This window comes from Phocoena phocoena, chromosome 13 (genome assembly GCF_963924675.1).
Source record: "Phocoena phocoena chromosome 13, mPhoPho1.1, whole genome shotgun sequence".
NCBI classification, from domain to species: domain Eukaryota; kingdom Metazoa; phylum Chordata; class Mammalia; order Artiodactyla; family Phocoenidae; genus Phocoena; species Phocoena phocoena.
In genome coordinates, this window is record NC_089231.1 from 74,564,156 (window position 1) to 74,576,909 (window position 12,754).

Below are 12,754 nucleotides of genomic sequence, written 5' to 3' on the forward strand. Positions count from 1 at the left end.
GTTGGGAAAGCTAGACAGCCCACATGTAAATCAGTGAAGTCAGAACACTCCCTTACCCCCTACACAAAAATAAACTCAAAATGTCTTAAAGACTGAAATATCAGATATGACACCATAAAACTCCTGGAAGAGAACATAGGCAAAACATTCTCTGACATAAATCCTAACAATGTTTTCTTAGGTCAGTCTCCCAAGGCAAAAAAAAATAAAAACAAAAAGTAAACAAATGGGACCTAATCAAACTTAAAACCTTTTGCACAGCAAAGGAAACCATAAACATAATGAAAATACAACCCACAGAATGGGAGAAAATATTTGCAAATGATGCGACTGACAAGGGATTAATCCAAAATATACAAACAGCTCACAGAACTCAACAGCAAAATACCAAATAACTCATTCAAAAAATGGGCAGAAGACCTAAATAGACATTTCCCCAAAGAAGACACACAGATGGCCAACAGGCACATGGAAATGTGCTCAACACTGCTAATTATTAGAGAAAAGCAAATCAAAACTACAATGAGGTACCACCTCACACAGATCAGAATGGCCATCATTAAAAAGTCAACAAATAACAAATACTGGAGAGGGTACGGAGAAAAGTGAACCCTCCTACACTGTTGACGGGAATATACACTGGTGCAGCCGCTATGGAAAACAGTATGGTGGTTCCTTAAAAAACTAAAAACAGAGTTGCCATATCATCCAGCAATCCCACTCCTGGGCATATATCTGGACAAAACTCTAATTTAAAAATATACATGCAGGGCTTCCCTGGTGGCACAGTGGTTGAGAGTCCACCTGCCAATGCAGGGGACACAAGTTCGTGCCCCGGTCCAGGAAGATCCCACATGCCACGGAGCAGCTGGGCCCGTGAGCCATGGCCGCTGAGCCTGCACATCCGGAGCCTGTGCTCCACAATGGGAGAGGCCACAACAGTGAGAGGCCCACGTACCGCAAAAAAAAAAAAAAAAAAAAAAAAAAAAAAAAAATATATATATATATATATATATATATATATACATGCACCCAAATGTTCACAGCAACACTATTTACAATAGCCAAGACATGGAAGCAACCTAAATGTCCATTGACAGATGAATGGATAAAGAAGATGTGGTATATATACACAATGGAATACTACTCAGTCATAAAAAAGAATAAAATAATGCCATTGGCAGCAACGTGGATAGACGTAGAGATTATCTTACTAAATGAAGTAAGTCAGAAGGAGAAAAACAAATACCATATGATACCAAATATGTGTGGAATCTAAAATGACACAAATGAACTTATTTATGAAAGAGAAATAGACTCATACACATAGAAAACAAACTTATGGCTACCAAAGGGGAAAGGGGGTGGGGGAGGGATAAATTAGGAGTTTGGGAATAGCAGATACAAACTACTGTATATAAAATAGATAAACAACAAGGCCCTACTATATAGCACAGGGAAGTATATTCAATATCCTGTAATAAACCATAATGGAAAAGAATATGAAAAAGAATAGGTATATACATGTATAACTGAATCACTTTGCTGTACAGCAGAAATTAACACAACACTGTCAATCAACTATACTTCAATTTTTAAAAAAAAGAGAACATTGGACAACAACAACAAAAAAGAAAAGAGCCACGTAAAATAGTATTTTTTTTTTTTTTTTTTTTTTTTTTTTGCTGTACGCGGGCCTGTCACTGTTGTGGCCTCTCCCGTTGTGGAGCACAGGCTCCGGACGCGCAGGCTCAGCGGCCATGGCTCACGGGCCCAGCCGCTCTGCGGCATGTGGGATCTTCCCGGACCGGGGCACGAACCCGCGTCCCCTGCATCGGCAGGCGGACTCTCAACCACTGCGCCACCGGGGAAGCCCAAAATAGTATTTTTTTTCCCTCCAAACTGGCAGAATTTATCAGGAGGAAATGCAACGGGGAATATTAAAAGTTTTACTTTAATCTGGAAGAACCTGGACATTTTTTCTTTTCTAAAGAATAATTTAGACATTCACTAAGAATTATTTATATAGTATATTCTCCTGAATCTGCCAAGTTAACCCTGAATATCAAAAGGCTGAAGTTTTTTAGCATAATCTCAGTCCCTGAGCTTTATTTATGACATCTGTACCAAGCACCTGTGATTTAAAAAACACTTGATATTACAATAATAACACAATGAATCCTGGCCTAATAAACATCACATAGGTGGTTAAAAAATACACTTTATAGGGTTTCCCTGGTGGCGCAGTGGTTGAGAGTCCGCCTGCTGATGCAGGGGACACGGGTTCATGCCCTGGTCTGGGAAGATCCCACATGCCACGGAGCGGCTGGGCCCGTGAGCCATGGCCACTGAGCCTGCATACCACAACTACTGAAGCCCGTGCGCCTAGAGCCTGTCTCCGCAACAAGAGAAGCCATAGCAATGAGAAGCCTGCACACTGCAACGAAGAGTAGCCCCCACTCGACACAGCTAGAGAAATCTTGCGCGCAGCAACGAAGATCCAATGCCAAAATAAATAAATAAATAATTTTTAAAAACCCACACACGGGGGCTTCCCTGGTGGCGCAGTGGTTGAGAATCTGCCTGCCAATGCAGGAGAAACAGGTTCGAGCCCTGGTCTGGGAAGATCCCACATGCCGCGGAGCAACTAGGCCCGTGAGCCACAACTACTGAGCCTGCGCGTCTGGAGCTTGTGCTCCGCAACAAGAAAGGTCATGACAGTGAGAGGCCCACACACCACAATGAAGAGTGGCCCCCGCTCGTTGCAACTAGAGAAAGCCCATGCACAGAAGCAAAGACCCAACACAGCCAAAAAAAAAAAAAAAACACACACACGTGTTTAAAAAAATAAATAAATTTATATAAGATAGGTAACATATTAGTACATGGATTTCATACCACTAACTACATATTAGTATTTTCCTACTACATTGAAACAAATTTCCCCTCTAGTAACAAATCCCAGAGGAAGCATCCAGCAGTGAGTACAGACTGCATATTAACCTCTACTTTTTTCACATCCCAAGTCTCAGAAACATTATATACTGATGGTACTATGTGGGTGAATCCATTGATAAAATCTATGAAAGATATATAACTCATATATAATCATATGTAGTATTTCCAAAAGTTAATGTTTATTAATGTATTAAAAAACATGCAATAATCTCAAAAGATGTAGAAATATATTCCATTACATGGAAATATGGTCACACTATGTTGAATAATAAAAGCAGGTTACCAAAAGTATTAATGTGTTATTTGTTCTAAAATGCATATACCTAAAGAGAAGAAGACTGGAAATATATAATATACATAAAATATTAAAGAATGATTATATCTGGGTGATTTTAATTATTTTTCTGCTTCTCTGAATTTCCCAAATTTTCTGTAATAAATAAGTAGTTTTTTAATGGGGAAAAACAATAAAAGCTATTGTTTCAAAGTGTAACAATAAACAAAAGGGTCCTACTTCCCAGGATGGATTATCTTTGCTTCTTATTTAAATAAGCGTGTGCCTTTCGTACAAGGTACTATCACAATCTAGTAGCACTCACCTGTCCAACTGCTTGCAAGTTATAGCAGACGATGTCCTTATTGGCTGCTGAAGTTCCATAGAGAAGTGCCTCAATGAGCCAGTATATCCCCAGGAGGAGGTCAGAGAAGCTCAGATAAACGAGTGGCCTTATCTGTAAAGGAATAAAATTCATAATTTCAAAAATGATATAGATAGGAGAATGTAACAATTAATTACTTTTATGTTTTACCCTTCTAGAAGAAATCTGGACATAATTTTTCTGGGGCCTCTGCTATTGGTTGACTGGGGAATATAAAGGAATACTCCAGGTAGGAAGTAACCTGTAATCACAACTATCCCAACTGTTCTGGAACCAGACTATTCATGGAAGTATTAGCATTGGAAATTCTTCCTCAAGGAAAGAGTGAAAAGATGAGAAATTCTGTGATGGAGACATACCACAAATGGGAAATTTTAAGTGCTCTAGCTGCACAGTCAACATCTTCTAACAATAAGAAATGAGGGGCTTCCCCAGTGGCGCAGTGGTTGAGAGTCCACATGCCGATGCAGGGGACACGGGTTCGTGCCCCGGTCCGGGAAGATCCCACATGCCGTGGAGCAGCTAGGCCCGTGAGCCATGGCCGCTGAGCCTGCGCATCCGGAGCCTGTGCTCTGCAGTGGGAGAGGCCACAACAGTGAGAGGCCCGCGTACCGCAAAAAAAAAAAAAGAAAAGCAATGAGATTATCACCTGAGTGTTTTAGGATATGGTTGAGAACTCAAAGAAAATGAAAACAGGTTTTTTTAAAATCTTCATGAGTTTAATTTGCATTTTTCTTTATTGAAGTATAATTGGTAAATAAAACTGCAAGATAAAGTATATGTGATGATTTGATGTACATATACATTGTGAAAGGATTTCCCTCAAGTTAATGAACACATCCATCACCTCACATATTTACCTTTTTGCATATGTGTGTGAGAACATGTACGTTCTATTCTCTGAGCAAATTTCAATTGTACAATAGTGTTATCAACTATTATCAACTATTATTATCAACAATAATATCAACTATTATCTAGTACATAACATGGTGATGTTATGTACTAGATCCTAAGACCTTATTCATTTTACAGGTTTTCATATCAATGAAAGTCAAGGTGGAGAAAAATATCAGCATGAATTGTATATGTTGTCTTTCAATTTCTATCTACATTGCTGAAGTCTGTCTTTCTCATTTTCTAATATCCTTCTCCTTTTGGCCTCCCCAATCCCACTTTCCTGATAATAGTTTTGGCCCCTCTGTAGAGAAAATTATAATATGTTTATTGAAAGATACCAAAGATCTAAGGTAAAGAAATATACCATGCTCATGGACTGTAAGATCCAATGTTATGAAAATGTCAGTTCTCCTTAAAGTGATACACAGATTAAATGCAATCTCAATTATGTATCAACATATCTTCTTGTGGAATTTGACAAAGTTGGCTCTAAATCTGATACTGAAATACAAAATATCAAGTTAATTATGACACTCGAAGAAAAAGGAGAAGGAGGACTTGTCCTACACATACCAAAACAATATAAAGCTGGACACGATATAAAGCAGATGCAGTGGTACTAGCCCAGAGATGGACAAATAGACCAATGGAACAGAATAGAGAGCCCAAAACAAGCCTAAGCATATATAAATAAATGTTTTTTTAAAAATAAGTTTATTTATTTTTGGCTGCACATGGGCTTTCTCTAGTTGCAGCAAGTAGGGGTTACTCTTCATCACAGTACGTGTGCTTCTCATGTGGTGGCTTTTCTTGTTGCGGAGCATGGGCTCTAGGTGGGTGGGCTTCAGTGGCTGTGGCACGTGGGCTCAGTAGTTGTGGCTCACGGGCTCTAGAGCGCAGGCTCAGTAGTTGTGGCGAACAGGCTTAGTTGCTCCGTAGCATATGGGATCTTCCCAGACCAGGGTTCAAACCCATGTCCCCTGCATTGGGAGGTGGATTCTTAACCACTGCGCCACCAAGGAAGCCCCTAGAAACTATTGATATATGATAGAGGTGGCTTTTTAGATGAATGGAGAAAGAACAGTCTTTTCAAAATGTGATACTAGAACAACTGGGTATCCATATGGATAAAAATTAAATTGGGCCCCTACTTTCTACCTCACACGCTCAAAAATCGGCCCCAAGTAGTTTAAAGGCCTAAACGTGAAAGACAACATTTATAAAGGTTTTTTTAAGATAATATAGGACAATGTCTTTAATTACTGGTTAGGGCAAGTTTTTCCTAAGCAAAACACAAAAAGATCTAAAAGAAATAGTTGAAAAATTTGCCCACATTCAAATGAAAAATGTCTGTGTCAAAAGACACCATAGAGAAAGTGAAAAGACATGCCACAAGTGGGAGAAGATATTTGTTAACACATATGACTAACAAAGGACCAGTATCCAAACAATATTAAAAACAAAGCACGGACTTCCCTGGTGGTCCAGTGGTTAAGAATCCGCCTGTCAATGCAGGGGACATGGGTTTGAGCCCTGTTCTGGGAAGATCCCACACGCCGCAGAGCAACTAAGCCCGTGTGCCACAACTACTGAGCCTGTGCTCTAGAGTCCATAAGCCACAACTACTGAGCCCACGTGCCACAACTACTGAAGCCCGCACACCTAGAGTTTACGCTCCGCAACAAGAGAAGCCACTGCAATGAGAAGCACGTGCACCACAGTGAAGAGTAGCCCCCGCTCGCCGCAACTAGAGAAAGCCCGCGGGCAGCAACAAAGACCCAGCGTAGCCAAAAATAAATAAATAAATAAATATTACTTTTAAAAAACAAAGCAAACAAAAACTCTTACAAAGCAATAAGAAAAACCAATAGAAAAAAAATGGACAAAAGATTTGAACAGGTACTTAAGAAATCCAAATGGCTGTAAAAATGTGAAAATATGCCTGACCCCATTAGTAATCAAGGAAATTAAAAAATTAAAACTATAAGGAGACCACAAGTCAATAAATCAATCAATCTACAATGGGATGAAAATTACACACCCATGGCAAAAATTTTTAAAGTCTGACAATATCAAATATTAACAGGAACATGAAGCAATAGGACATTTCATACACTGCTGGCACAATTATTTGGAAAAAGTCTGGCACTATCTAGGGGATATGAATATCCTATATTCTGTTATTAGGTAAAATCACTAGAGAAATTTTTGCATGTGTGCATCAGAAGACATGTAAAAAGACTGTTTATAGCAGCACAGATAGATATATTGTGGTATGTTCATAATATAGAATGCTAAGCATCAGTGAAAAAGAAATGAACCAGAGCTGTACACAACGCCATGGACAAATCTCAGAAGTGATACTGAGGGAAAAAAGCAAATCACAAAGCAATACATACCAAAAAATAGTATTATCCCATTTATGTCAAGTTCAAAAATGCAAAACTAAATTGTTTAGGGATATATACATTACTGGTAAAACTATACATAAAAGCCAAGAAATGATTAAGCAAAAATCCGGATAGTGGTTACTGCTAGAGGTGAGGTTGTGATTGGGAAGGAGCACAGTAGGAATGTTTGGGGATATGAGCGATTCCTATTTCTTGTCCCAGGTTTTGTTTATAGCCATCCATTATATAGCACACTTGAGTTTTATGCCTTCTAAACCATGGCTGGTATATCTCACAGTAAAAAAGTAAAGTTAAAAATTTTTGGTGCCCCCACCACTGGGTCCACAGGCTGGCCCGGTCCCTGGGATGTGCCCCCCCTGCAAAAAAATTACTAAGTTATCAACAGATACTACCTAATATAAGAACTAATCTCCTCAACTGTACAAAAGGGAATTTTTCTCATACTTTTCTTCCAAATGAGAGGAAAGTTAAGATGCTAATACCTTGCTAATAGGGGTAAATGGTCAAGCTGCTTTGGCTAACACAAACAAAAACAAGTGAAATAATATTTTAAACTGTATTTACTAAATATCAGATACAATTATTTTAACAACATATATTCTTTGCTACAAGGAAGCCTGTTAAGGTTCCAGCCAGGTGGCATATTCATAGATTTTACTGGTCTATGACCTATCACAAGTTTATAACTGTTAATGGGTAAAAAATTAAAACTGAATACAAAATAAACTCTGGAGCAGAAAGGCGGCCAAGCAGCTTTTGTGAGCAAGAACATAAGTATGGTCATTGAGTCAATAAATAGCCTTATATATAGGGAACTGTTGGCCATTAAAACACACCTAAGGTCTTTGGCACAGAAATAAAGGATAAAAAGAGGTTTATATACTTTCACTCATGGTTGGAAAATCATGAGCTCTAGTAACAGGAGATAAAATCAATCAATTAAACAACAAAACTTAACTGAGCACCCAGTATTGAAATTAAAAAAGATTCACCCCTTCTATGTTTAACAAGATATTGTGTCAAAGGTAATACAGAGAAATGTATGATACAGGTCATGCTTTAAGAAAAATACAAACAATCAAAAATTTTTAAAAAGGGACTTCCCTGGCAGTCTAGTGGTTAAGACTCCGTGCTTCCACTGCAGGGGGCACAGGTTTGATCCCTGGCTGGGGAACTAAGATCCCACATGCTGTGCAGCGCAGCCAAAAATTCTTTTAATAAAAAAATCAGGGCTTCCCTGGGGGCGCAGTGGTTGGGAGTCCGCCTGCCGAGGCACGGGACGCGGGTTTGTGCCCCGGTCCGGGAAGATCCCACGTGCCGTGGAGCGGCTGGGCCCGTGAGCCATGGCCGCTGAGCCTGCGCGTCCAGAGCCTGTGCCCCGCAACGGGAGAGGCCACAACAGTGAGAGGCCCGCATATCGCAAAAAAAATAAATAAATAAAATTTTAAAAATTAAAAAAAAAATTAAATTAAAATAAACAAAAATACAATCAGCATAGTGCATGGTAATAAGAAGAAAAAGCTTAAGACATGATCCTAAATATGAAAGCAAAAACTTTAAATATATTTGTACTTGTCTCATTTAAATCAAGAGCAAAGTAAGGTGCAGGGACGGAATGCATTGTGTGAAAGGCTTTCCCTAAGGAGGTTCTGGGTCCAGGTCTAACCTGGTAAGGTAAAACACCTAAAGCAACTCATATTTATACTCTTCCAAAACCCTGCTTCCTGATATTTCTAGTGAAATCAAGTTACAAAGAATATCAAAAGTGACCTTCACAAGGAAATGAAGTGCACTTCACACAAGTGCAGCAAAGTATATCTGCCCCGTGTTTTTTTTTTTTTAACACTGGCTGGCCCGGGTTACTTTCTTCTCTCTTAACGTTGCCTCTCTGAGTTACTCTGAGTTACTGTCTAATCAGCTAGTCCCCTCAAAGATTTCCCATGAATTTCTCCAATTTACTATAATCATTAATTTAATAATTTTTGTCTTTTTCAGATTATGCCTTCCATGTGTTTATGCTGTTAAAAATGTTATTTGATGAAGAAATAAAGGAAAACGGTGGAGCATGGCTGACATTTTTAAGCTGGAAAAATTGGAATCTTCCCTACGCCAAAAAAGCAGAATGTGTAGGAACCACTGAATTAATGATTACTAAGGTCCTTCAGGCTCTGGTTATGTGAAAGGTATGAGAACCGAAGCCAGAGAAATTAAAGGTCACATCCCAGGCCAAACCAGACCCTACATCTTTATAAAGCTCTAACCCACTGTTATGGCAGAGGTCACCCTAGAGCAGTGGTTTTCAACCAGGAGTGACTGCCTCTCTCAGAAGACATTTGGCAGTATTTGAAGATATTTTTGGTTCTCACAACTGGGTGAGGAAGGTTGCTGCTACATCTATTGGGTAAAGTCTGCTAAATATCCTAAGATGCAGGACAGCCACCCATAACAAATAACCATCTAGCCCAAAAGGTCAGTAGTACTGAGAATCTCTGCTTACCTCTCTCCACAACGTAACTTATACTTTATTAACTTAACCACATCTGAACTCAAATTTCAACAAACATTCAGGAAAGAAACATTAGGGAAATCCACATCACAGAAAGATGTGTGGCCTAAGATTACTTTGGCAGGCAATTGGCAATACAGTATCAAGACTTCTACTTTCTAGTTTTACTTACATAGTCACATTCTACCTCTGAAATTCAAAATTCTCTTTTCATTAGACATTATATTTCAGTGGTTTAAAAGTGTATGTGAGAAGAAGCTTTGGAACAAGACAAGTCTGCCTCAACTTCTAGCTCTAACACTTACTAGCTATGAGACCTTAGCCATAGCTAAGCTAAATGTGTCATTTTCCACTTTACAAAAGCTCTCTCATACATGTCCTAAACTACATTTTGCTTAATTTTGTGCCACTTGGCCTGATTAGAAAAACAGTTTTGTTACATTTTTCTTAAAATCTTTTTTTTTGAGGGGGAGCACACCATGCAGCTTGTGGGACCAGGGATTGAACCTGGGCCACAGCAGTGAAAGCCCAGAATCCTAACCACTAGGTCACCAGAGAACTCCCTGATTGATTTTTTTTTTTAATACCTTAAGTATATACTATTTTTATTTGTCAATTATACCTCAATAAAAGGAAGCTTTTTGATTTGACTTTTTTGGTATGAATAGTTTTACATAGGATGTATTTTTGTTCTATTTTCACCATTAAATTGTAATTGCCTAGAAAGCCAGAACAGCAAAATAAATACCTTTTGTATAGCAGTGTTTGAACTACTTCCAGCCCCACCAGCAATTTTACCAAGATATGAACATCAGAAAACTCACCTCTAGGCAGGACCCTACCATGCTTAGAATGAATATAGGCTTCAAACAATACTCTGTTTCTTTGACTTTAATAATTAATGCATACCCCCAAAAAATCTACATTTATCCACTAATCCACATTTAGTCAATTCCTGAGTATTAAAAATTATAATTAAAATAACTACCTAAAAGAAAAGGGAGACCTTTGGGGCAATGTCTAAAATATCTCAATGTATTATATCAAAATGACAAATTTACAAGCAATTCATAGCATTATTCCATCATTTATAGGGGACCCCTTTCTTTTTTATTTCAAAGGCTAAGTCACAAAAAGTTCAAATCCAACACAGAAAGAGACTGCTCACCTCTGGAGATTTCTGTATGTTCTGGAATACAGCATAGGCAATAAGTGAACTTGAACCTATAACACTGGCAGAGATAAAAGACTATCATTAAACAGGACAATTGGGGCTCCTTTGTTTTTGCTACTTTTCTTTACAGCTTTATTGACATATAATTGATGTAAAATAAACTGCACAAATGTTTTAAAAGTATGGAATGCTTCACGAATTTGTGTGTCATCCTTAAGCAGAGGCTAAGCTAATCTTCTCTGTATCATTACAATTTTTAGTATACGTGCTACCAAAGTGAGCACTTCACAACTGATTTTGCAAATCAATCCTGTTGACCAAATTGTCCTTTGATTTTCAGATGTTACCCTTCAATCTGGTTTTTTTTTGTTATTATTGTTGTTGATGTTATTACATTTTATTAATCAGATAATGTCAACATGGTAAAGAACAGCATTTCTAACTAATGAGTAAAAGCAAATCCCCAGGGAAAAAAAATATATATAGACACTTCAGAATTCTCCAGTTTTGCTTGTCTCCAGTTTTGCTAGTTGTACTAGTTCAAACAGTCACATTACATGAGGTTAAATAAACTTACCTCAGAGTAGCCATAACAAACTGTATCCACTGTATTGCAGGAAATAACTAAATAAAAAGAGAAAGTAAGAATAAAATTAAGCCTTTTAAATTTAATATTCAACCTTTCTCTAATTTCACTGTTTGTTAACTATCTGTGCAAAGCACAGACTCTTCAGTGCCTAATCAAAACACACTACAAGACTGAGAATGAGTAAAAAGGGTGAATAGACCCCTGGAAAGCCAGGGTGGCTCCTTTATTCCTCCCTTATTGCTACATTGCTGGGAAACCGTAAGATAAAAAGAACAGACAGGTGGATAGAAAATGACTGAAGGAAAAAAAGAGAGTTGGATGAGAAAATTAATAAAGGGAAGAATAAAATGGAAAAGAGGTAGAAAAAGTTAAATTTTAAGAGAGAACAGACAGATATGTGGAAAGAATGGGTAACAGTAAAGGCAAACAAATACTAAATAAAGTTAACTGACAGAGAGCTAGACAGACAGAAAAAACAGAATAGTAAGCAACAGGGGAAAAGGAAGAAGAAAAGTTAGTATGGAAAGAGATGCTGTGAGTGAAAAATACAGAACAGGGAGGAAGGAAGGGGGATCGAAAAACGAAGAAAGGGGCTGCTTCTAGTCTCACCAAGTTCCAATTATCCTCCAAAATGCTAGCCTCCAGTAGGCAGGCCATACGGACTTCAGCCTCAGCTAAATTCAAGCAGCCTGATCCTTCCTGGTCAGGTTCTGAATCCCAAGCAGTAAACAGGTAGCTCCACCCTTAACCCAGCTGGGCTCCTCCCTACCCAATCCTGCCCCGTATCTTGAGGGCAAGGAGAGAAAGTAGCGACAAGTGGAGGAGAAAGCCAAGCAGAAAGAACAAAAATAGAAAGAGCAGGTGACAAGGAAACAAAGTTCTAAAAAGCATTAGGAATTGTAAAAAGGGGCAAGATGTAGGACTAATAAAAAGTACAGAGAATGAGTTACCATGAAAAGGTAAATAGAGCTGCAAGAGAGAAATAGAATAGAAAAAAGGGAGAGAAAAATAGGGAAGAAGGGAGGTCTGTTTGAAACCTGTCCTGTTTAGGGACAGAAGCCTGTGTTGGGGAAGACAGACTATATATTTACTCAATCAGTAAGTTTTTAGTAATATCTGGAAAAGGCGTGAAGAGAAAGCGTTATTAATATCTCATAATACGAATGTTTTCTTAAATATTCTGTACCAAAATTCCCACCATAAATATAATAAATGTAATATTATATAATATTTGTAATATTATATTTGTAGTAATATTACATTTATAAATGTAAATATATTACTAAATTATACAATTCATTGAATATGCTTATGTTTATATATCAACTTTGTGTAAAATGCTGTGTTATGGAAAATATAAAGACAAAAAGGATCAGACCCAGACTTCCAGGAGCTTATAATATAGTAGGAAAAATAGCTTGAATACCAAATCTCAAATAATCTGTACACAAAAATAATATACACTGATTGGCATTTGAACATTATTTGGAAGAACTGATAAAATTTGGACAAAAACTGGGGGAAGGAGAAAGCAGAAGGAAGAACATTTCATTTACA

At 37.9% G+C, this 12,754-nt stretch overlaps 1 protein-coding gene and 1 non-coding gene across 2 annotated transcripts in view; both read right to left on the reverse strand.

Annotated features, from left to right (window-relative positions):
- Positions 1-11,199, reverse strand: part of TMEM116 (transmembrane protein 116) — a 74,817-nt gene extending 63,618 nt beyond the window's left edge. Inside the window, exons 1-3 of the mRNA XM_065889521.1 lie at positions 11,186-11,199; positions 10,603-10,666; positions 3,558-3,689 (exon numbers count right to left, since the gene is read on the reverse strand). Of these exons, the coding sequence (XP_065745593.1) occupies positions 3,558-3,689; positions 10,603-10,666; positions 11,186-11,199 (210 nt within the window). The remainder of the gene's footprint in view (positions 1-3,557; positions 3,690-10,602; positions 10,667-11,185) is intronic.
- LOC136133353 (U6 spliceosomal RNA) lies at positions 10,785-10,892 on the reverse strand. Its single transcript, XR_010656502.1, has one exon. It is a non-coding gene; the product is annotated as a U6 spliceosomal RNA (small nuclear RNA).
- Positions 11,200-12,754: the final 1,555 nt, after the last annotated feature.